At 37.8% G+C, this 26,800-nt stretch overlaps 1 protein-coding gene across 1 annotated transcript in view; it reads left to right on the top strand.

Moving 5' to 3' along the window:
* The window catches only part of pcxb (pyruvate carboxylase b), a 255,727-nt gene that overhangs the window by 91,960 nt on the left and 136,967 nt on the right, over window positions 1-26,800 (top strand). The window contains exon 12 of the mRNA XM_067525430.1: window positions 22,514-22,696. Coding sequence (XP_067381531.1) covers window positions 22,514-22,696 — 183 coding nt within the window. The remainder of the gene's footprint in view (window positions 1-22,513; window positions 22,697-26,800) is intronic.

Here is a 26,800-nt window from a genome sequence, read left to right as displayed (position 1 = left end):
GAGTGCTAACAATGTCAGAACAGACACGTGACAGAATTATGACACCATCTTCATATACTGGCCCAGAGTGACAAGCAAGAGGGGGAAAGGATGGTAAGGAGGATGATCTGGAGCTTTTGGGAGGGACTGGAGACCAGAATGAGTGTTTGTCATAATGTGAAGCTAATGCACATGTCGACAAGCAGCCGTTTTCCCCTGTCGGCACAAAGAGCTGCAGTTTGGGTTGAGGATGGGGAGACGGGAGCTAAAGGCAAATGCATTAAAAGGATCCAGGGCTTGTTTATGCTGGTGCCCCACATAATAGTGCTAATATGTTTTAATCAGTCTGAGCCCTACGGTGTCGGAGAATACATTTACTCAGTTTAGGTCCCAATATAAGATGAATACTAATATTTTAAAGATCCTGAGCCTCAGGGTGTCGAGACTGGATTAACTTAATTTAGGCCCCAACGTAATACCCATATATATTAAAGGAGAGGTCAGCTTTTTAACAGTTATTAACCAAAAGGAATTTGGCAGTAAAAAAAGATGGCATGATTGCAACATCCTAAATACCTTTAGACTTGTTCTTATGAGTGTTACCTTTGTTAATAGGAGTCTATTGTCTGTTCATACTTTCAAAAGCAGTGTTATAAACACTTAATACTTAAATTATTAATCCCTTTCTTTGTCAATATTTAGACCAAGACTGTACACCGGAAAGAACCAGCACCAGCTCTTGTATGCTCATCTTCTGATATTTTTATCATACTGGGACATAAGTACATTATTTATGTCCCTGTTGGATTGGACAGAGTTGCATAACTGGGAATTCAGTGATGCACATAATTCAATTTTCCTCTTTTCTTCTCTACACTAGAATAGTGTATCATGATACCTGTAAGTGGCATAAGGGCTGCGAGTTTCTGGAAAAACTTGTTTGAACTCTGATGTTCACCCGTATGTATTCAAAACGCTGGCCAGTGGCAGCTGTTCAATGGGAATGAAAGTTAGTCGGTAAGTTTGCGCTCATGTCAGTTTGTGCTTATTTGACCCTTACAAGGAGCTTTCACAGAGCAAAGTGACTGTTTGAGTTTCAATAAGATATGAGTACTATTATATTTTTAATTAGTCTAGACCCAGGGGTTCAGATGTGTATTGACTTTAGATCTCCACATGACAAGTGTATATATGTGTGTTTTGTTTTTGTTTTTTTATCATTTATTTTTTATTTATTTATTTATTTATTTTTTGTAAGAATTAAAGCCCCTGGGTGAGAGTCGGTGTTCACTCAGATTGAGTGTCCATGTATGAGCTGTAGCATATTTTAAAGATGCTTGCTCCCAGGGTGTCAGAAGCTTGCTGTGTTTAGTTTGGATCCTCACATAACATGAGTTTTATGTTTTAATGACTCTGGGCTCCAGGGCACAAAAGAGACTATTTACTCTGTTTGGCCAGTCAGCTGATATAAAAGATGCTTTTAGAATGAAAGTACTGGCAGGGCCTCCAAGCTACAAACAACAGATTAAGAATTTCAAAGCAACACTTTTATGGCAACAGCCACTGCTTTTGCCACTGTGGAAGCTATAAGTAGGGATGGATGAATAATGGATAGCATACAGGGAGGTACAGTAGGGGTAATGAGGACAACCATGTAAGGAATTTAAATTCAAAAATGATTTTATAGTTCCATGGTGATACAGTTGGCAATGGCACTCACTGGCTGACATAAAGAAATAAAGGAAAGAATGAAAGAAAAATGGAAATAAGTGTGTAGAGAGTTGAGAGAATGTGATTTCAGGGCTCTGAATGTTGCACATCAAAATTCACTTGTTACAAGATAAGAAACTAAAACAAGATGAGATAAAGAAGGATAATGAGGGCACTTGTGTTAGAAGGACTTGAAGCCAAATTGTTAGTCATTTTTAAAATGGAGAAATCCACAGACATCCTCTTTTGTGATCTAGATTGTAGCTGCTAGTGTCCAGCAGTATTGTCATGATTGCTTATATTCTTTAATCCCAAGTGCACTTTGTTGGGATCTTCAATCAAGAATCAAATATGATTTTACTTGATTTATGAAATGTTCTTTTCTGATGATTGCTCTTGTATCTTTCCCAACCAACTAGTGGGAAAAATGACGTATTTGACCTACCTGATCATTATGGAATAGAGGCAGGGCGGAGAGCAGGCATCTGACCAACTCGAATAAAACAAATTTTTGATGCAAGTGTAAGATAATTGTTTGATGTGTAAATGCCAGGTTGAGAGATGTGTGCCTGTCTGCGTGTACCTGAAAGCAAAGAAACAGAGATTAATGGTGTTTATTTTCAGTTTTACTGTTGACAAACCTCTGCCTACAAGTGCAGAAACTGAGATTATTGCCTAGGACCACATTAATCTTATTTTGACACATCATTTTGGGAATTCAGGATCTTTATTTTAATAACTAATTAAACGCTTTAACCAGTTTTAACCGATATACAGATGGTTACGCATATATAAAAAAGGGGGGGCTTAAGTAATTTTCCCATTCTATCCATTTTAAAGGACGTAAGTCCCGTTCATTTTTATTTATTCTCATTTTAGTGTGGACAAAAAGAAAACAATTTGCCAAAGTAGAATGCCTGTCTATAAAACGACTTGAAGATGAAGGTGCAGAATGAAGCACAAAATTGGAATGGTGTTTTGTTCATGCTCACAGTGTGAAACATGAATGACCAGGCAGTGCACAGTACATATATTAAACAAATGATTGACACAGAGCAGGAAAATAGAATGGAATGAAAAGGCTAAGAGATAAATTAGGGATGTACTGTAAATGCTTTGTTCTTACAGGTGCATTTAGTTGCACTTGTGGATTGACCTGCTACAGTTGCTGGAAATGAAAGATGGGAGACAGAAAATTGGCAAAGAATGGCAAAGAGTTAAAAGCATGTGCATGGTACATGGTGCGTTACTTTAGTGGTAGATCAAGCCCTTGGTATAATGATCAAAGTGTTTTAGTCCTTGTTAGAAAACAAAGGAAGATGCATACACTCTTTCACAAGGACATCTCAAACCCGGGCACAGTTTGCCTAGAATACATAAATATTTACGCTTTCATTCATTTCAGTGTGTTAAATGCAGCAGGGACTGGCGCCAAGTTGAGACAAGGCTGGACTTATGTATATAGCTGCATCTGCATTGAGATGCAGCCTTGTGCTGAGAAAATGCGGGATCTGCTTAAACAATCTCTGAAATGTGATGAATAAGGCAATGCTTTGGACATATTCATAAAAGTGTGTGCTCCTAGACAATTGCTTTGTAATGTGACTGGTGTGTTTCTGCTGTTTGGTCATATTGACCTCAGTGTAAAGATGATACAGTTGCCGCCAGAATAACTTCCCAGAGTTATACAGCCCCGTTTGAGAATTGCAAACCGATGCCCTGTGTTTTGGTGTTCGTCATAACATCCTTATCCATTTTCCTCTCATCCATCAAAGGCTAATGCATGAGTTTCACTGATAAAAATGTAGCTCATTATTTCACTGACTGTGTGTGTGTATTTGTAAGAGCAAAGAAGACAGAGAAATCATAAGAGAAAATAGATGGAAAATGTAATTTGAAAAAAATGCTGTGCACATTGCACATAGCATGATATCCAATGCCAAAATAATCCAAATTTTTGAAATTCTGCTTTGGTATTTCTTTATAGAGAACGGGATGGATTGAGATGGGATAGAACAAATTATTTTTAAGTGGAACAGAGAATGGATCAAAGGGTGTTTCTATAAGAGTGGGGAAATGTTATTTACAATATGTCTGGCCATGAGGAAGAGAATGGTGGCTAGACATTTTGTGTGTAAAAGAAGATACCAGTTGAAGGGTGAGGCAGAGGGGATGAGGTAGATAAATAGTGAAAAAAAAAGAGTGAGACACAAAGGGAAAGTTGGAGGTGAAATTGAGGCAGATGGCAAAGAGATGGCTCAAATCCACCAAAAGGTGGTGGATGAGAGATACAGTGAAGGAAGGAGTTAGATTAAAGAGGATTAAGAGGGATAAAGCAGTACCTGAGGAGACAGGTCCAATATAGAAGAAAATGACAGATAAAGAGAAGTTTTAAAGTGGAAAAGTATAGACTGAGGAAAGAAATTGTGTAACAGAATTAAAAATGTGCTGTGATGAACAGTTACCCCCCCCCATATATACCCCTGTAAAATGATACATCTGTCCCATGGAAGACTGTTTGAATGATCAATTCAATCAAGTGGTTATTCTTCAACCCACACAATGTGTTGGAATATGTCCCAATAATATATAATAATTTCAGTATTTTTAAAAAATGAGTTAAAAACGTTATCTAAAGCTCAAACTGTAATCATATTTCAATTCTCATTCCATTATAATACAGTACTAACACAGGGAAAACTCATACAGGTCCGTTGCAGTAAATCAATACCGGAATCTAGAATCCATGAAAACCTCCAGATGTTAGTATTCTTCCCTTGTAATGCTCTGCCAGGCCTTGGCTGGAGCTCTCATCAGTTCCTGCTTGTTCTTTGGGCACCTTCACTTTTACCTTTAATCAAGTGAAATGCTTGCTCAATTGGAGTCGGGTCAGCTGATTGACTTTGCTATTGTAGAGTAACCCAGAATATTTCTTTGCGTTAAAAATGTCTTAAGTTACTTTTGTGGTATGCTGCAGGGGATCATCCACCTGCATTGTGTGGCATCTTCCTTTGAGTTTTGTCTGAATCTGAGGAGATAACGTAGCCCCAAACTTCAAACTGTTGCTTTTCTTATTGTTCGCGTTATCAATAAATACATGGGGGGTGTAAAAACCTTTTGGCAGGAAAATGTGTGTCAGACATTGCATTACAAAATGGGGTAGACTGGACCGACAGGATTAACATCTGGGGTCTTCCTCTGTATGTCTAGTGTAGAGTATTCACATCAAGCAAGTGGAACATTGATTAGAAGGTTCCTTTTCTCTGACAAACACATGTAGACTAAACTGAATTATTTAGTTTGTCAGTTGTCCCAATCTGCCTGCCTCACTCCTGTGTTCCTTTACAGTTTCCTCAACATTCAGTGTAGTGAAATGTGATTTTTAAAGTAGTCTTGGTAAAAAAAGATGTGCGTCTGATATTTCGTCTCCAATCCCTGGACAATTCTTGGTGGAGGGAGGAGAGATGCAGCCTCTTTCCCATCTGAACTCTTGCTCCATCCCCCTGGATGCACTAATTTAATGAAGGGGATGGCAAAGCCGTTCAACTGCTTGTATGGACATTTTCTGCATAATCGGTGCTTTAAACCTACCCACTGTCTCCTTTTCGACCTTTCTCTGTCATACATGCTTATTCTTTTTTGTTTCCTATCCCACTTATAATCCTATACTACACCCTGTTTTTACTTGCCACTATTTCTGTATGACTAAGCGACAGTGCACTCCGCGTCTGTGTTCTTTGTCAATTCCCCTTACACCTCTGTTTTCTTCCCTCTGTTATATATTGTTTAATGCCTTTCGGGACCGTCAGGTCTTTGCCAGTACAGCTTAGCTTGACAATAAAACGGTTGAACTCTGTATGTGTGGGGAGGAAGGGGGAGGAGAAGACCAAAACCTAGTGTAACAGGGTTCAGGCCTCCTTTGTGATGTGAGGTAGTTGGCTTGAAAAAAATAAGACAAAAGATGGAAAGCAAATTACTATTTTTAGTAAAAAGGTAAATGAAAATCAGCACGGCTAAAAATTATCAGAGTTGGGGATTCAAATCAGCAGTAGATAGTCAGGCAGGTGTATATTTTCCACAGTACATGCGGAAAAGTGTATTCAAAGGGTCGAAAGTACTAATCAGCAGAGTGATGTACTCTGTAACAGATGTGATTTATTTTAATACAAGGAGAAACTATTTTGTCAAAAGGTTCCTACCTTGACATCAAAGACCCCTTTTACCTAAAGTGTTCCACTGAACTGATCCCACAGCTTGTGCAGTAGCCCCATTTCTACAACCGACTCCCAAGAGCTGGAGTCCCTAAGTGAGAGATTAAATTATTTTGTGACTGTTTATTGCATTTTTAATGTGATGATTGCTTTTTGATCATGATGGATGAATTGGAGCAGATTTTTAATAAGTGGTGACTCATTTCATCATCGAACCAGCTGGCACACTTTCACCTCATAAATATTCCTTCTCTTAGAAAGGGGTAATGTCTCCAATTGGCCCCATTTGTTCAGTTAGGGCGCAATACACCATCTTTTCTGTTTTGCCATTGGAAATTATCTTCCTCTCACTGTATTACTGTACAGTGAGCTTGTTCTGTCCATTGATTTAAATTTCATTATTTGCACCTAATTTTTATTCAATTATTTCATTCCTCAACCACCATTAGTCAAAAGCATAACTTTTTGACTAATGGTGATACTGAGACTGATATTTGGGATAATGCATTTATATTTAATAGTTTTTGAGACTGTGCAAACTTAATGGCATTCATCTAGGGCGATGGATAACTAGGGGATACTGAGATATATGAAATGTTAAAGAACCTTTTGTCATGTAAATATCATGCCATAAATATAACTGTAAAAATGTAGGAACTCATTATAAATGTGACATACTGTACACAGATGAGAAATTGATGGATGGAGAGTGATTGCAGTGAGTGGACAGAGGTGAGGGGTGCACAAAGAGCTGGAGAGGGAAAACTGATTGACAGTCAGCCATTTTGTGTCGTCTGGATGTCATAAGATGCTCCTGTAGCTTTGTGTCCATGAACAGAAGTATTTCATAACCATTTACTATGACATGCATAAACCAACTCAACTTTGACTGTGTGTTTGTTTTTCTGTTTCATTTTCTCGTTTCCATTTGTGAGCTTTTTTTTTCTTTGGACATCTTCTAAATTCCACATTATGCTTCTGTCTATTTCTCAACTTCCTCACTCTCCTTCTCCTGTGACATCTCTGGTCTCTCTATTTGTCACTGTTGTTACTTCTGCCTGCTTGGACAAATGCCAACATGTACAGTCCCGTAGGTCAGAACTGTCAGGTGTATGTTTCACTGACCACATGTCACCTAGTGTCAGTTAATTTTCAGTGTGTGCATGCAAGCATGAGACTAAGACAGAGCCTTGGGGAGGTAGAGTGAGCTTAGGTGAATTTACCTCACACATGTCTAATGAAGTTTTATGATACAATGATTGTGTTCACATGGTTAAGAATATGGCAATCTGTTGCTTGACTTCATTTTTCATTGCTTTGATAGCATCTTGGTGAACAGTGTGCCCCATATCTGAAAGTGGGTCATGACCTCTGGGACAAGCTACTGCAGGAGTGTGAATTTTATTTTTGTTTGAAAATGTTATCAAGATTTAGGTCCTGAAATGGGTCCTGGATTTTGAATTGCTTTTATGCAATTTTAACTCTTTAAGTAAAATGTTAGTAAGCTAATGAAATTACAACAGTGAGCCATGAATGTAGATAATTTTCTCATTTACAGTCGCCTGATCACTTTAAGCAATTATTGCTTGCTGCAATTGAAAATGTTCTATACAGTAAATTGGAAAGTTTCACAATTGAACTCACATACCCAGAATAACACCTTTGCTTATGTAGCACACGCCTATAAATGCCCTTTGTGTTTTCAACTGAATATTGGAGGACCGGTCTTTGTACAAGTGGGCTCTTACCTAACCCTGGGTAATTGCAGCTCTCTTTAACATTAGAAGAAGGTATTTTATTTTTCATTGTACATTACATGGTTGTATAAGGCACTTATGCTGTTGTTCTCTCCAGGTTGATAAATGTGGTTTAGTGTAGTACTTTAACAAATGGTAAACTTAAAATTTGGTGGAATTAAAATGGAAGGATTCTTGGGCAAAGTTGGAGATTAGACTTTGCCTCAAGGAAATGTTTGGCATCATCACAGTGAGAAAGATAGGAAATGACTTTGCAGCACTGATGAAAGTTGAAAGACGGTTGAACTTTTGTGTGAGCCAGAAGGGAGAGAGAGAAGTCTAGACGAGTTGGAGCAATGGCCGTGGCATCCGCTGCAGGGGAAGAAGTGCCAGGTGCAGAAAAATAAATGCATTCTGTTAATATTGCACTAGCTGTGAAACTAAGACACACACAACTTAGCTTCTGATATGTGAAGAAATGTTTTATCAGAGACGGGGGAATTGAAGGGATGAATATCACAAGGTGGAGCAGATTTTTGGGAAAACACACTACTATATGACAGAATTGTTGAACATGTATAGTTACTTTATTAAACCATGCAAGAAACTCACTGACATCTTAAATCTCATTTCAAGAGAAACCTGGCCAAGACAGCAGCATTAACAATATAGCCACAAAACACACTCATGCATTCACTCAATTTAAGTAAAATAGCTGTTTCAATACATTAGAAGATGCCAATCTGCAGTTAAAAACAATACCACTTCCCATTAGAGTCAAACTTCCCTAGTACTTACTTTCCCCAACTTAATAACTTACTTTACCCCAAATAAATGTACTGCTTGATTATAGCTGGACATTTTAGCTTGGAAAAACCTAATTATACCATTTCTTTAAAATATTGAATATATTTCTTTAAAATATTAAAGTTTAGGTAACCTAAATATTATTTAAACTTTAAAAAAAGAAAAGTTGGAACAACTTAAGTTTTTTTTTTTATTATTTTTATATTTTTTCTGAAACACATTCAACTTTAATAAAAACTTAACAGACTGTGAAACAATGAATTGCGAAATCATTAGACAACAACTTTAGCACAACATCGGTTTAGATGCATTTCACACTGTACTTTAAGAAACTGTGTCTCTTGGTTCAGTTTGAGGCATAGAAGGGGTCTGGGAAAAGCAGAGTGTCCAGAACACTCTTCACTTTAACATTCTATATACGCAATATTTGTCTGAGTCCAACAAATCCTTCTGTCCACAGAAAGGTGCCACCACAGCCAGCTTTTTAGCCATGCAGTGTCTGAATATTGGTGGATGTCTTCTGCTGTTCAGATGCGCCATGATTTTCAATGACAGAAAACTTTCTAGAAACTCCCAGACACAACAGTGTGAGGGTAGAAGTTTTGGTACATTCCTATTTTAATTTGACAACAATAAATACCTGAAGGGCTGTGAAAATTCGGGTGGAGCATATAGAGTGAAGCAAAAGTGTAGCTAACTGGAGAGGAGGAGGGCAACTGATTGACTGATTTATACTACCATTATCCTAAGTTGCATATTGTAGCTTCTTAATCTGAGGTCAGAACTATGGAGGGTGATCTGTATGGATCACAGATCAGCCATAATAGGTTACAGCACTGAACCCTACAGTATGGTACGCTGACATGCCAATGACTTATGAAACTAACATGGCATCACCTGATGTGGTTGTTTGCATTATCTCACAGGGCATGGATAGGGGCCTGAAGGACACACTCTCTTGGAACATTAATGCAATCAATCAAGGACAAATTATTGTTGATTTTATGATTCTACATATTTATATACAGTCATGTTCACATGCTTACATTCAGCAGAGCTCACCAAGCAGAGCCTAACTTTCTGTATTCACAAAGAGAAAGAAAGTTTGTATTGGATTATTATTGTAAAAAATATTATATTCACTGACAGCCCCTTGTCTATGATTTATTGTTGTACCATGTCTACAGTGAGGCTTCAGCAGAAATATTTTCATTAATTAATATGATTCTTTGCTCACTTGTTTGGTCTAAAAAACAGAAAATTGTCAAAGTGCCGATGACAGTCAATGTATCGATGACAGTATGGTTTTCAAGGATTTTGTTGTCTGACAATAACTCTATTCAAAAATATTTAGTTTACTATAACATAGGAAAAAGTAAACTACCATAGCTAAGCTAAAAACAGCAGTTTTGTTTGATAGAAATAATAAAGTGAAATATGTGCATAATTTTTGATTTAAAATATCTAAATGCTGATAAACTGAGAGAACACAAATGGCTACTATTAGGCAGTCAGCCGGGTTCCCATTAGGTGACACAGATGTACCTGATCAAACAAACAGTGCAGTGCTTTATTCCAAACTTGCCAATCTTTTACCACCACTGTGACTACCACAGTTTTACTGTCTATTGTTTTTTTACCCAGACTCTAAATAGTTTACTCCCATTACTACCTCTTTGTTGGAACAGTGCATGTATATCTGTTGACGGCCTTGGTCCTGGCTTCTTGCTTCACCACCTCCTGTCTTATGAAGGGAAATATCATCCATGTCCAGTCTTATATTCCTTTTTCCAGATGCCATCAGGTGGCGAAATCCCGTTTTTCTGCGGAGCTTCAACCATAGAGAAAAATAGACAAATCTGGCCATGTCTTGTTTTTCTTTTTTTTTTACAATTCTGCAATCCATATAGAAAAATGGCCTCTTACATGTTCTCTATGAATTGTCTTAAGAGACTCACTGATCAGGCATAACGCTATGACCATCTGTGAAATTTAATGCAATCCAATACAGTGGCGCTGCCATCAATTTTACTTTCACAAGGTTATAATTTCGTAGTTTTTAGGTTAAAACTGCGATAATTCTACTATGTGATTATCATTATTGAGATGAAAGCAGTTAGTGGAATCACTGTATTGGATTACATTAAGTTGCACAGGTGGTCATAATGTTGTGCTTTATTGATGTATATAAAGTAAAAAAAAATAAAATAAAATTTCACCAAAACGAGTAGGCTGTGCCCAGGCCTGAAGTACTCACCCTGCCTCAAACAACAAATAATTATTACAGAGCAGGAGAAATGCATACTATTCTCTTTAGTGCTTGAATGCATATAGAAATGTTTAAATCATTTACATTTTGCTGACATATATAACTCTGCTTGTGTCTCATACTTGCATATTCCACTGTAACACAATGGAAGTTCACTGACTCATCTGAGGAACACAGTAACTCTACTGACATCAGAGTAAACAAATATAACGTGCATTTTGTTCAAGGAAAACTAGCAGATGCAAAATTGGTCACAGATTTAACACGCTGTCCTATCATCTGACTATGCAGGAGACGCAGACGGATTAACACCCACTGTAATGCCACATTAACTTCATGGTAAAACTAACATTTAGCTAATTAGAAGACCAGGTAACTTACACCGTGTGGAAAACAGAATTCCCCTTTAGTGATTCCAGGTTGGACTAACAATTTAAAAAAAAAAAAACAGCGTAATGATAGACAATCAGGTCCTGGTGTGTGAGAGGAGGAACAGGGAAAAGCTCACCACCGCACGGCTGGAGGTTGGTTTGACAAACGCTGCCCCTTGGGTAACATGTTGCAGTGCTGCCTGCATACGATTTCTAAACTAATTTCACTTTCTCCCTCACTGAATTACAGAGCAGCTAACGGCTGCAAACAACACAGCTCTCTCTAAAGCCCAGTACACACGTAGGTGTGCGGCTTTTAAACTGAGGGATTCCCTCTATTCGTCCACACACAAGCACTGCTTTTAAATAAATCTGTGTCTACATGAACAGACCAAATCAACAGGCAGCCATAGTTACTATGACAGTGTTGGCCCATCAGAAGCCTGAAAATTATTTACAGGAAATCCTTACCTCAGGATTGTGATGCTGTTTCAATTTGCCTTTATGACCTAACTGCTGCAAAACTTCTCTAATTTGCTGCTTTGCTCTCACAATCTCCACTCCCTCTCTCCATTCATTCTTTACCTCACTAGACCACCTATTTCCTCAAAATGACGGGGAGCTTATAATTGCATAAAAATTGCTAACAATAGCATGACTTAGCTAAAGTTAATGATCCCTATGTTGACTGGTTAAATGCAGGTTTAAACCAGCCAATTTCACCCCTGCTGTCAAGTCTGTCAAACTATGCTATGTAAGACTGCTTAGTTATTTGGCACAAAATGTTTAAACTCTTGAAATGACTTTTGAAATGACAAAGACATCATAACGTTATATGCAACGCTGTTATGGGAAACTGCACTTCCAATCAAATGGGGGTTTTAAGTTGATAGAAACCACGAAACTGCAGAGTAGTCACTGAAGATTTATGAAAGCAAAAAATCTAAATAAACCTATATCACATACATCACATACAGTAGTTACAGTCTCCTCTTTAATCTAAAGTCATTTTGAAGTTCATTCCAAGTAGCAGGAGAAGCAATCTTAATAGGTGCTTTACCAAATTAAGTTCGAGCATTTGGGACAATTAACCAAAGGGTTTTGAGATGTCAGATTATAACCTGATGCACTAACAGGATTCATCCACAAAATATGAAGGTGTTTGCCATTTAGGCAAACATCAGGCAGTGAGGTATCACTGCACAGATGGCCAACAAACCTAAGAATATAATTTACAATGGTCAGTTCTAAAAGAACACGTAGCGATAAATCTGAGAGCACTGTGTAAACTGTGTCTGTGGATTTCAGACGCTCCACTGAGGTTTGTATACACGCGATATCACAGTAATCTAATTGGTAGAAATGTAACCGACAACAAGTGTCTCTTCAGAAGAAAAGCGATGCTTGTTCCTAAAATAAAATCAATCAATTTTCTGATGAAGTTATCAATATGAGGTTTGGAGGAAAAGAATTTTAAATTAAAACCCGACATACTTAAAGGAAGAGACTATTTCAGTAGGATATCATTTAGTTGTTTCAAATTGCCGATAATTTGAGATCTTATGATTTTAAAAAGGGGGAAAAAAAGTTTATTTTTGTCAGCATTTAATGATAGCTTAAGCTCACTAAGTTCTGAATAGAACTAAATGCATGTTCCCAAAAGCATCAACAGTAGAAGCTGATAAGTACACATTGTAACTGTCATCAGCATAAAAATAACACTTTACATTTGTAGTAGTTTGGCCAAGGTCATTAATGTAAAAGATAAATAAGATAGGGTCAAGTATAGATATTTGCGGCACCCCATGTGACACTTCAGCATCTCGGACACTAAGCCATCTACTCTCACACTGCAATCTTTCAGAAGGTAATTTGAAAACCAACTAACTGCCTGAGCAGACAGGTTTTTCTTAATGGATGCTGTTTTACAGTTTACAGCCATGTCGGTGCTTCTGTGAAAATAAAATAAATCACTGCAGTGCTTTCACCCAAATGATAACAGCATACATAAGCAGCAAATGTTTCCCAGTGTTATCCAATAATGTAGTTTATAAGTTAGTTCACAAGTTAGTTAACCTTAGAGGTAATTAACATTAAGGACAAAGACGGCTCAGGCTAATGGGTACGCCAGATTTGCAGTTATAAAGAAAACTATTAAACAAATGGAAGAGGGACTATGGCAGTCAATCTTGTGGGAAACCTGCATGTCTGCACAAAATATTCTATTCTAAATAACAATTTCTCTCTGCTAAAGTTGTTTGAATAGACATTGCAGTATGTACTGGTGTAAATGTTTTAATCCCTTTTTCTTTTTAGCCAGATACAGAAATAATACAGAAATAATACAGGAATAGTTTCGAAGGTCATATGCAGACATTACAGTTTGGATCAAGTCAACTGCTGAGATATCAGTAGTTGTCTTCTGAACCATGTAAGCTCAGACTTCCGGAACATGACTGTGTGTTTATATTGTTGTGGCAGCTGTGAGTGGGGTTTGTTAGTATTTATCCATCCATATCCAGACACCTTGTACAATTCACAGGACAAGTATGTATCTCAACTTGAATCAAAGTGTGTGGGGCACAGCTAGAGGTCCATATAAAACTGGACAGCTTGTATGAGATGATTGTGTGTGTTGTTTCCACCAATCCCACATCCAAAGCCCCAAACAGCTTGTTTTTCCATCACAGACAGCTGGTTGCATACATTTTAATACAACATAAGAGATGAGAGGCGTGTGTGTGTGTGCGTGTGCTGCAGGTATATGTAATATCATTTCTTAGTATGTGTGTTACTATTGTGTATTTGTGTTTCTGTATCTGGTTTGCGTGTTAGACAACATGATCATCAGGCTCAACTTATTTTAGAAGCTGGGCACTTGCAGCTGTTTATATTTTCTTTCCTAAATTTATGGAGAGGAGTGGGGGGAGAAGAGTGGCATAGATGGGTAAAATGAAATGGAAATGAGAAAGGAATGTGAATATGCGATGAGAGGAGGGACGGATATAGGAAAAGATTTTTAAAAAGGGAAAGCGGGTTCAGGCGAGAAGGAAATGCCAGGTGAAAAGCTAGGCAATGAGACAGAGGATTGGAGAGGCCATGTGGGAAAAGACAGAAGTGGAGGGTGAATGAAAGAAGACAGAGGGGAAGAGAAGAAATGAGATGAGAATATGAATGGAGAAGAAAATTGGCATGTTCTGATGAGGAGTGGAGGCAGGGCAGAATGGGCGATAATTGATAGAAAATTCAGAGAGCGAGTAAAGGGAGAAAATGACAAGAAGGAAAAACTGGAGAGCAGCAGAGATCTTCTTTTGCTCATTAGGGTCATTATACCTCCGTCTGGTGCACACATACTTATACAGACTGAGAGGATTGAAAGGAGAAGCCAATTTAGTTGGGTGTCAAAAAATTAGTTTTTGGATGAATGAGCTTGTGTGTGCTGTGGCTGTGCATGTGTTGCCTCCTTAGTGTCAATATAGTTTAACCTGGTTTTGTTATGAGGGGCACAAATATGCAAACCTACTGTATTTGGGGCCCTGGCCAGTTGTCTGAATTGACAAAACATAATGGTCAGAAGGAAACGGAAAGGCTGAAAGACAAAGGGATAAATAAAGCCAGTGATGCTCCAGGGACAAAGACACAAAGTGGGAGAAGGATGAAGAGAGGCGAAGATGATGGTTTTGTGAGATGAAAAAATAGATCATGTATAGAGACCGGAAATGAAGTTGTCTTTCAATTTTCCTCCAATTCAATTTCAAAGATGAGTGGCGTGGTTATGTTTGGATTCAGGTACTGTACTTGAGTGAAGGTTGTGGACTGCCAGGCAAGCTTCAGACAAGCACATGTCAAGTACGGACACAGATAAACAGAAAATTATAAAAGGTCGTGGGAAAAAAATGCAGTCTAGATATGTAATGGACCATCCACATTTTCTTGAGTTAGTGCATTGTGTGTAGATTCCATGGGTGATTTTTTATTTTTATTTTTTTTTTCCCTTAGTAAAACATAGAACAGAAAAAAAGGAAACTCCAAATAAAAGTCCTTTTAATTAAAAAGTGTAAAAAATTGCACCAAAGGTGGTTTACAACATGTTCTTCTAAACATTAAAAGAATATCCAGTTAACACTCTGTTAGCAAAATTGGATTTGTCATGCCTCCCTTATTTCTAGCTTTGGGGACAGCTTGTGAAGGGACAGACAAAGACGGGGAATGACTTTTAATTAAAGTGAGACCAATACATCTGGCTGTCAGTGGTCACCAGTCAGAATAGCAGAAGATATTTCGCCAAGCTAATGCAGTCATTAATTCACAGTGCAGGTCTCGGTAATGATTTGAAACAAAGGGGGTGTGTGTGTGTGTGTGTGTGTATAGACCGCAGTAACTATCCACACCAAGGCCTTGGTTCTGCAATCTATTTGGATGATGATCAATATTAAAGTAGATCAGTGTAAATTTTTGTTTACTTGTAGCTAACGGGTGACCTCCTGATGCCTTGAATAATCCAGTGTGTAGATAGATGATCCACAAGATCACTCCTGCTACAGAGGATTAAGTGTGCAGAATTTTTTGGCATAAATCACAAGCACAGAATACCAAATGGACAGAATCCTCAGCTTTTTCTTTTTTGACCCCTCAAAAGTTGATGGCAAACATTGTCTCCTATATACTGGCCAGATTTACAGCCTACTTGTCTAAGCCAAGCCCATGTGATTTTAGTAAATCAAATTCTCAATCAAGATGGATCTTAAATGCGTACAGGCTGTAATTGCGATATCCATCAGAATAAAACACATTAGAGCAACTCTGGTGTTTTCTCAATGCAAAGAGTCTGTTTTGTTTATAGGTGTACTTTGAGCGTGCAGAGAGACTGTTGAGCTAAAGTAGTTACTTGTTCATTCCAGTGGCCATTTTAGCTCCCTGTGCTGCACACATGTCACCATGTTTTCATCCGTCCCATGACATATTTCCCTTCGTCAATGATTTAGCTTTACTTCTTTTCCCCCTAGAAGCTATTGTATAAGATTTTTTATTTTTCTGCTAGACGAGAAGTTGCAGTTTAAAACAACCAGGCATCTGACTTCAACTCAGATAAAATCAAATGCTGCTATAAATACCTGAGCACTAGCCCTGTTAGGCTCAAAGTGTCTGGACATGATTTTCACAAGTTCTTTTTGATCAGCTGAACTAAAATAGATCGGTTTCATAATTTAGTGAATATGCTGGCTCGGAGGGGATTGCATTAACATACTCAAACCAGATTTTAATTGAGTAGATACATGATACAGACATGCAACCTAGTCATTTGAGACAGCAGGACACCCAGTTTTGAAGGACATAAGTAATTAAATTAGGAGATGGACAGATTTTTTATTTTTTTTTTTCATGGCTGTCCATAAACTGTCAGCAAATTCCTTGGGAGTCAACCCACTTATGCTTTTAGCCATTAAAGTAAAAAAAAAAGTAGGAAGATGCTTCTGAGACAGTTTCCAACACTAGTTTCAACAAAGTTGAGAAGTTTGCAACAGTTTCTGTGTCAAATTATTTGTTTATCTTAGAGTTGGTATCTGGCACTTGGCAGCTCCAAAAACTCTCCTAGGCTGAAAGCTGAAACGGTGCTTATAGGAAGGGAGAGAGGCTCTACTTTTTGCGCTCATCCAGGTTACAACGAAACCTTACCCATATGAAAAGCACAGCATGTGTAGTCTTCATGCTGGAACAATCCTGAAGTCCTGTTATGTGCCCATTTTTGCTATCTAAGTATAAATGACCAGCAAACAAACTTTTTTCACTTGAGTCCTCTCTATCTTGCTTCTCTTCTCTCACCTCCGTTTGCACTGCCAGATTCATGCTCACAGCTCAACTTCAGACATTAACATGGTACTTGTGTTCTCCTCTCATCTATGTGTGTTACGGTCTCTTTCCCTGCCCCTCTTTATCTCTTTGTGCCTGTGCCTCTCCATATGGTCTTCTCCCTCTCTAATTGGTATGCTATCAGTTGGAGCTCAGATATTGCTGTCACCTTCTGTCTGTCTGCTTCACACACAGAGCTGGCAGACGGCAAGTTTCAGCTGTTTCCTTCTCATACATTATAATCAAGTGTATCTGTGCTCCCCACATAAACATAGCCTGGCAACAAATAGGTGAAGGGAACTACAGTGTAGGTACCAGGTCTGATGTGAATGAACGTCAAAGAGAAGGCGACAGCTGAGGGAGGGAGGCCATAAATGAGACTCTATAAAGGAGTTTTTAAAGTGGTTTTGCAAAGTGGAGATAAAAGATGAACGTAATGGTAAATTGTGGTTTGGAGAGTTTTTATTGTCAATACATTGAATGAATGAATGAATAAAAAGTCAACTGAGACCTAGTCTTGGGTCCACCTAAGGAGCCTGAGGATTTTCATTTTTGAGCTTCTAAATGTGTTCAGACTCTTACTGTACAATGCCTTGTTCAGTTGTTAGTGGAAACCACCTAAGTCCTACTATCAAGACTATTTTAGGTCTTTCCTCCAGTAATTGTTTCCCTAGCAGGCAGCAAAGTTGTGCAACATCATTAAAATAACATTTTATATATGAACAACATACTAATAAGTTTTAACAATGTGGTCAGTCATTAGTTATGCAAATATTCAGTTACTGACCCCGTACAAACTGACTGGGCTGCATTAGCTGTTTTTTGAACTCACACACCCACTTCCTGTTAACCCAAGCTTTACAAAGTGTTTTACTATCTTTCAGTTCAATGTTTTCCTTTAACCAAATGCAAAATTGGTAACTAGTTTTTTTTTGTTGTTTTTTAAACAGTAGGGTTTATTTAAATTACATTAATAAAGTGGCCAAAACTTGACCTCACATAACAGCTTACGGTCTGTTTCTCTGCTACATGCATAGATGTGTGCTTGCCAACACAGTGACAAACTGCTTTTAAAGTGTGTCTAAAATATATGGACATCAGACTTTCTCTCTCCCTCCAGTAAATATTCAGCTCTACTTCCTGTTAACACATGCTCGCTTGCTTTATCATGGCAGGATGGCCCCATATAAGCAATGTCAACCTAAGCAGTGTAGCTGTTTTTCATGGAGTTGGCTTTGTTTTGTTCAGATTTTTCACTTTCTACCATGGGCTCAGCATATTTTATGTGGGCCTTTGAAACCCATCCTGAAGCCATTCTCGAAAAATGCGTTTGCATCAGTGGGGAAATCGCCCTGTTTTTCGGAATTCCTGAAAGACAAGTGTGTTTTTAGAGACTCCAGACACTTTTGAGACTGTGTAGCAAGCTGAGCAGTGGGGATATTTAATGTCACTTTGACAGGCTACCACTCTTTCAAATATTGGGTGTGAAATACACCACTGGCCTGTGCTGCATAGGAAGGTTTCTAAGGACTATACACAGAAAATGGAAAAGGGTTGTAAATGGTAAGATTGTGAGAGGAAGATAAAAAGCAGGGACAGAGGAGAAAGACAGACTCGCAGTGTGCTGTAAAAAACAAACTGCATTTAGAGCAACTGGTGTGAACCGACAGTAAAAAAAATCCCCACTGTTGTGTCGTAAGGATCTAGGTAGTCCTAATGTGACCGTGGAAATGTTTGTTTGTACTGACATTACTGATAAAGAGGAATCCACAGGAAAACAAGGAGGCTGATGCAGGATAATTTAGATGTGGAGCAAGTCTGCACCGAAGTGCAAGTACTGTATGCAGTGCCACAGAGGACCAAATCCACATACAGTAGGTATGTGTCTGCAAGACCATTTCACTTTTTTACCTACATTATAGTATGTGAATATCAAGACAGTGTGAAAGTTAAGATGGCGTGAGAGACAATGACACGAAGAGGTTGTGAGAAAAGAAAGTGGGGGTAACTTGTTAGATTGTGCCCTGAGTTCAATTATTAACATGGTACTTGGCTTTTCATTTAATTCTGCCTGTACAGTATCTCACTCCTGTGCTTCTTTCTGGCTTAAAGATTTTTTTTTGTGGCACTGCATGTGCATGAGATAAACCTCATGTCTTTATGGGGTGTTGCTGTTGCACCATTTATCTCATCTTCTATATCCCCTGAAGCCCCTGAATCCCCTGAATATTCACACAAAACCACAGCATACAACTGTTGGCCCTCCATCTACAGTCGAACATAGATATGCGAGTGCTGGGCAAAAAGTGAGTAAAAATAATTTGTTGCATGTTTTTTTTTTTTTTTTTAAGTCATGGGTAAGGATATGCAAAACAGTTGAATGTGTGTCCAGTTGTGGAAATACATTTTGAGTCATTTTTTTTGTTTTTTGTTTTTCCTGCAAAACAATTTCCGTCTGAGTGGTTCTAAAAACAGAGGCTCCTCTCGACTAATTTTATGTGCTCCAATCAACTATATACCTCATATATATGTTTGTACAGTAAAGCGTAACAGAAAACATCTGTCTTGGTACATGTTTGATTAGTCTCTTGACACATGCAGGACAGTGAGGAATTTTTTTAACAATATTGGCTAATGTTTAAGGCCTCAAAATGTTTCCCCATGTGGATATTTGTGTGTGTACTATATACACCTTCCTGCCTCATTGCTGTTCAGTTTATTTTAAAGCAAATTACATTGATAAATTGTTGTTTAAACCCAACTCACAGAAACTTTTGTAGTAGAAATGCACCCACTTGACCTTACATGGCACAAACTGCATTACATTGGATAGATTTAGGTGTTGATTTAATCTGTCATCACAGGTGAGCTGTCATATCCTATTTATACTCATGGATTTAAAATATGATTGTGATTACCAGTACAGAAAGGGATTAGGCTTTTTTCTTATTTTTAATTCTCATAACCTATGTGTTTTCAGGACCAAGATCCAAAAACTCCAAAAAATGTTTTTCATTTCAATGTCTTTAGAGTAATCATTGTCAGATAAGAAAACACCTCTTATTCTCCCACCTGGGCTACTAGGAAACAACATAGCAGTTGCTGTTGTCATCACCCATCTGGGCTTGTAACAGAAATTAAGCCATACACTTGTGGAATTATAGGGCCTTGTAGTGTGTTTTCTAATCATTACAGTGATTAAGTTTCCATGAATAGAAGTACTTTTAAAAATCTGATTGTGCCTCTCTTGCCCGTAATGTGGATTTAATCGGTTCCTGCCTGTTTTTCACTGCTAGACTGTTTATAGTATACACAAAACAAATCTGAAAGCATTGTAAGAATAATCAGTTTGAGGTTTACAGAAAAATCCTAAAATCAGACAACCAGGACATTCTAGGGGGAGGCAAGGGGGCCAATATGATTCATTAAAAGCTACCTGTAGAAAAAGAAGGTAGGTTTTGAGTCTGGATTTGAAGACCGGAAGAGAGTCAATGTTTCTCATGATCCATAGTGTGGGAGCAGAGCGGCTGAAAGCCCCATGTGCTGAGGCAAGCAAGGGGCACCGTGAGGTGGAAGGAAGAGGAAGATCTGAGAGAGCGGGAGGAGGTGGCGATGTGGAGGAGATCAGATAGATATGAGGGGGCGAGGTTGTGAATGGCCTTGAAGGTGCACAGGAGGATTTGAATTCTATTCTGTCGTTAACCGGGAGCCAGTGGAGTTGCTGTAGGATAAGGGTGATGGGAGTAAATGAGGATGTTTTGGTGGTGATGCAGACAGCAAAGTTTTGGACCAGTTGGAAATTATGAAGGGATTTATGGGGAGAGTTACAGTAGTCAATGCAACAGAGTGAGTTTTCATTATGTCTGATAACATTTGGACCAAATATTATTGTACAATAAATGTAATTTTTTTATATATCTTTTTTGTTTGTTTTACCGTGGTAATTGTCCCAAGAGTATTTCATTATTTAGACAAAGGCCCTCCTGTAGAGTCCTGGGTTACCTTTAAGAATGATAACCGCTAATGCAAGTGTGTTTCGAACAATTGCCTCCACTTTAAGTAGATCAGTCAATATTTACTAGAAAACTGTTGTCCTCAGGAAATATCAGAAAAAATGTTAAAACGAGTAAACACAGCTTTTATAGTTCAGCTAAACAAAAAATTTTTTGTTTTTCCAAAAACTTTGTAATATTAAGAAAAAAGTTCTTCAAATATAAAACCTATTTATAAAACATTTATTACATACAGAGAGGCCTGCACCTCACGTTATTCACATGCATATTAAAAAGTGAGTGTGGAGCTTTGAGATCTACTTCAGTGACAATTGGAGTGCTGATGACCAGCCCTGAGCTTCGAAAATCAAATAGCAGCAAGAGGCTAACTGGTTCTTTGAGCTTTGAAACTGCATGATGTAGAGGTAGTATGCATGGGCAGCAATATTTTATTTACTTTTACATGTCATTCATTTCTCAGCTATATATAAAATAGACAGTTGCTTTTTATGTTTTGCATGTTAAGCCATTGGAGATTAACCAAAGAGCTTGTTTGAAGAATGAGGTTGTAATTACTCAATCTAAAACAGTAAGTTGTAAAGAGCAAAACAATATTTAAAAAAACTATTGTTTATCACAAATGTTAACCGCTCTGCATGTCTACATTGCCTGAAAATGTAACAGCATATCATGAGTGTGGCACAACATTGTTATAATTGTAATTTCTGCTCCTCTTTCACTTCCAGGCCTTGAAGGGCTCCATATGTTTTAGTGTTGAACAGTCCTCACTCTCCTCTTCACATCTCTTCTCCTCCCTCCCTGCTGAGTTACTAAGTGTATTTGGAACAGTTCAGCCTTTTTGTTCCTCTCAGCTTGTTTGTTTTTTCCCCTCGCTCTTTATTTTGCTTTGCTTGTATATTTCTCTGCCCTTACTTTATAAGTGCGCATTAATGTAAATACACATTTTTGGCACATACTGGATGTTATTAATTCGTTAATTATTCACTAATTTAACTAAAGGAAAAAAACAAAATCCTGTTGTGAGTTTTATTCATTTAACACTCTTCAATACCAAGTTTACATTTTTGTGTAGCTGTGAGGTTGATGTACAAAAATTGGTTTGAGTTTCGCGGTCGGACCTAAAATCTCCTGCCATTCCATCATTACTTCTAACGTAAGATGGGAAACTGTCGAATTCAGAGTTGTATAAAATCCAGTGTCGCACCTTTTAGTTGTCTTGGTTTATTGAGAAAGACATGTTGCATTTAACTGTCATGAATATTTCTTAAAAAATGTTATTAGCCATAATGAAAACAAATGTTGATTTGGAAAGTATTTAAACTGTATTTTATAACCCTCTGCCACCAAATGCACTTGAATACATTTATATATGGTCTCAATTTAGTTAATGGTAAGGTAAAAATGTTAATGGTAAAAGATATGTACTTTAATAATTTCTCTGTATTAATCACTCTGATTTGATTTGTGTTTTTGTTTGTTTTTCTAATGCATGAATAGAAACCCAGTTAAAGACATATTTCTGCTATAAAGTCCCTCACTATTCTCTTCTCTCTCCTGTTACTGCCAGGTCTTCCGAAGTGGTGAAGGCATGGGCATACGTCTGGACAGCGCCTCAGCTTTCCAGGGTGCTATCATTTCACCCCACTATGACTCTCTGCTTGTAAAAGTCATCGCCAGTGGGAAGGACCTGCAGAAAGCATCTTCAAAGATGAGCAGAGCTTTGGCTGAGTTCAGAGTGCGAGGGGTCAAGGTAGGACATTCATCTCATTGTCTGCTTGATGGGTCTAGTGCTTTGTGTTTGTTGTTTTTTGCATGTGAAGTTCTTGGTTTGCTACCAGATGAAAAAATGATGACCTCCTGATCTGATGGGGAAACTTAGAAGAGGATAATATCAAAATGCTTTAGCATCAATCTGACATTGTCATTGACCCTGAACATTTGACATGAGGAGTAAATATTTCTTGACAGCAGAGGTGTAAGTTTGATCGTGCTGTTTGTGAATTGGCTGATAAGATGGGTTAAGAGCCCATGAAAATCTTATCAAACAAGTCCAGCATGGTTAATTGTGTGATCTAGTTAAAACTAAGGAAGTGACAGACACAGCTTTTTGACATTTTTATGGGGTGAATCAGCTGCTGAGTACAAATTATAGTGTGTGTGTGTGTGTGTAATGTGTGTATATATATAACTGCTTCACCATTCTTGGACACAAAGCCCGACCTAAAATTTCTAAATGCGTGGCTGCTTTTCAAAGAACCAAAAAAAGATGATGCATTTTGCAGTGTTTTATGTTTTAACTTGCAAGGTCATATAGAATTTATGCAAGAGTGGTTGAGTTGACTATTACGATGGCAACATTACAAATTCCTGGAGGGACTGATTTATCAGCTCTCAAGTATAAGCTGCATGGGTTATTTATGGACCTGTCATATAAGCTAATAATGTCATGTAACACATCATATGTGTACATTTAAATTGTCTATTGGGGTTTTTAAAATAAAATTGTGTTTTGTACCCTAAATAAGCCCAAGCAACACAGTCAGTGTTGTTCGAGGAACGAACTCTCATTATTGTGGCGTATTGTACTTAAAAAGTAAACTTGTATTCATCATTTGGACTTGAGCAATCATAAAAATGTCAGCAATGGAAAGCGATGTTAGTATTTAACAATCCAAGTTTTCCTGTAGTCGATGGCTAAAATTAAACATCACCTAAATGTTGAGTTCAACAAGAGAGAAGCACAGAATCATTCTATTTTTTTTAAAATTTATACACAGTTTTAACAATGAAATTAAAAATTAACAATTATCTAATATTTGACAGTGTTTTACATGCACCTGTTTTCCCCACCATGTTGTGTTGAAAGTTGTGCTGAACTATGATAACTTCTAAGAATTCATCATATTTGTCTATTGGTCTACACATAATGGCCTGTAAAACACGTATTCTCCCCATGCTTGTGGTTCTCCTCTGGGTCCCTCAGTTTCCTCTCATGATCTAAAGACATGCAGGTCGGGTAATTGGTCACCCTAAAATGCTTGTGTGTGAATGGTTGTATGGCTCTACATGTGGCTCTGTGATAGACTAGCAAACTGTAGTCACAGACACCCTGTTTTCTCATTATTCATTTAGATATATAAAGGTTTCGAATGGAATTTACGCGGTTATGAAACTGACTGGGTGAGAAAGTAGTTCTAGTCCTCTGAAAACAAGGCAGACACATCCCTAAACGATGATGATTGCTGTCAAATCATGTCAATATCCTTTACGGTAGACTTGCTAGATTGAAGCCACTATGAATAAAAGGCATGTCATTGCCTGCTTGCCATATAGCAAAAGATCGCGTTCAATCAGATCAGCTTGAGAAAATTAGTGAAAAGAAATGAGGTAACCTGGCCAAATCGAGGTGTGCACGCCTCGTGGGTAGTTGGCAAAGAAGGCGCAAAGCTGGAATACTTGCCAAAGGTCTTCTACGAAGTACTAAATTGAGGGTCTGAATGATTGGTTTCTCTTAAATAGCACATTTGCAAAACGCATCTAATGGGTTTTAAGTATATATTAAGCATAAAGGTTGCAAAAAGTGAAGGGATCTGAATACTTTTTCTGAAGCTGCTGTATTAATAAAGGCTACAGCTTAAAACTGAGCATTAGAAACCAGGGATGTTTTTGTTACAAACTGTGGAATAAACATGTCTGCTGAAGAATTGTTGTTGTTGAAGCTGCAAGATAAACAAGTCTTGTAATCAGTTGAGACCACCTACCGTTTTTACTGTTGGAAAGCTGAAAAGGAAAGTAAATAATTTTTTCATTCTAATAAATGCCATACTTCTGTAGTAGCTTAGTGAACAGACATTTTGCAGGCATAACATCTTTTTTTTTTTTTTTTTTGAAGCTGAAAGGCTGGATCAGGCTTTTTAAAATGTCTTCTTTCTAAAACAGTTAGCAGATTTTCAGAAAATGAGAAGCGCTGCTCGTTTTATGCCAAATTGCAAATTAAGAGAATGGCTTTCATATCCTGCAATGACAGGATTATAGATATTCTGAGAATGAATGTCAATAATGGTTAATGTAAATGAGAGGCGTCACATCACAATTATAGATCAGTATCAGTATGTGAGAGTTTTTTTTACATAATTTATTTGTAGTAACATACAAGTAAAGGCCATGAGATTGCTGCAGCAGGCGGAATTTTTGTCAGCTCAGTCATAATTCATTAGTCTGCTTTGAAATAATCATAATGAGCTAAAATTGCAAGTCAAATTGGTCTTCTAATTTTTCATTTAACTTGGAGTGCACTTTAGAAACTGCCAGCCAATTTGTAATGGGTGAGAAAGTGAACGTTAGGCCAGACTTGATTGGCCTTCAGACATTGCCCTTTATTCTTGCAACTGTAGTTTATGTACAGTAAACAGACCCTGGGATATTGACCTAATACCCATTTAATACCATCACTACAATAAAATCTATGCTGTCTGATGGAAACATTTGTTACTTACTGTAAAGAATCTTTGAAACCTTGGTATCTGTGCCGATCAGATTTGCCCAATATCTTAATTCCTGCACCAGCAAACAAGAACTGCTGTAAAGCATTGACACAACAATAAAGAAGCACCTTGCTGCAAAGGACATTGTATAACTGATACAAGGTTTTAAATTAAACTTGTTCCTCCTGTTCCTCTTTACAACTACGTGAAATTTGAGCAAAGCGTACTATTTCTTCAATTCAGACACAGCTGAATTTAAAGTCTGCCACTTTAAAGCTGTTTAATGTCCCAGAGTAAAACATCCAAGTGCTTGTGTGCTTGTCACTGTACTCAATGATATTACCTTGAAAAAGAGCAGAAGCTTGTTTTTGGCTGTAATTGTTCTGATGTTTTTTCTTTATAAAGCACCTTTGAGTCTCATTCCCTTTTTGCATCCTAAGCTGGTAAACAGAGTATCCTTCCTCCTTCAAGCCTTTCACAGTTTTATAAATGTGCAGGACATCATCTGTTGCCAGCTTGAAAGAACAGTGTGCAGGACATGATGGCACATTGAGAGCCCACTTTGCCCATCTTGCCAGCTAGTTAACTGCACCCACCTGGCATTACAAATTTAAATCTGTAACTGTTTAGCTTTCTGCATTGAAGAGCAGATGGTTCCTGAGAACCTGGGTTGTGTCTTATCGAACACACTGAAGGAATAAATTTTCCACTACTACGCATATTTTATGTTGTGCTGCTCTAAAACAGTTGAAGTCAGTTTGATGTGGACACCCTACATCATCCAGCAAATCATTTCTCATTTCCCTGACTAAAATCTGTCCCACAAGCTAATAATTGCATTTAGCTGATGTCATAGTGTGTAAAATTTGTGTAGCTAGTTGGCTGAATTGAGTGGTGAGGACAAATTTAATGTTTTATCTCCCTATGAAAATGCATCTGATATGGCATATGTGACCAATGTCTGTTGACTACCGTGGCAATTATGGTTCAGTGTTTGTGTGTTTGTGAGCACTGGCCTTGCAGAGTGTTGCTAGTGACGTGCTGGAATCTCACCAGTACAAAGCCACAGTGTTGGCAACAAATCCAAGAATTATTAATGCTTTGGTCTGTTCACAGAGAGATAATTGCTGACAACCTCCTATTTTACTTTTTTAAATTTAAATTCTCTCAGTGAAAAATTAAAACATCAGCTCCACCAGATGTTTGAGCTCAGTCTTTGCTTGCTCCTATAGTCAAGGTTGTTTAGTATAACCTTAAAATTGAAGTGAGAACCAGAATGCATCCACCAAAGTTTGTTACCTAGTTAACACTTGACAATATGCTACTCTCCTCTGTTGTGTCGATTTATGTTTGGCATTTCAGAAAGCTCT

This window comes from Channa argus, chromosome 12 (assembly GCF_033026475.1).
Source record: "Channa argus isolate prfri chromosome 12, Channa argus male v1.0, whole genome shotgun sequence".
Lineage (NCBI taxonomy): Eukaryota > Metazoa > Chordata > Actinopteri > Anabantiformes > Channidae > Channa > Channa argus.
Note: the sequence above shows the minus strand (reverse complement) of the source record. Positions and strands in the feature narration are given on the sequence as shown.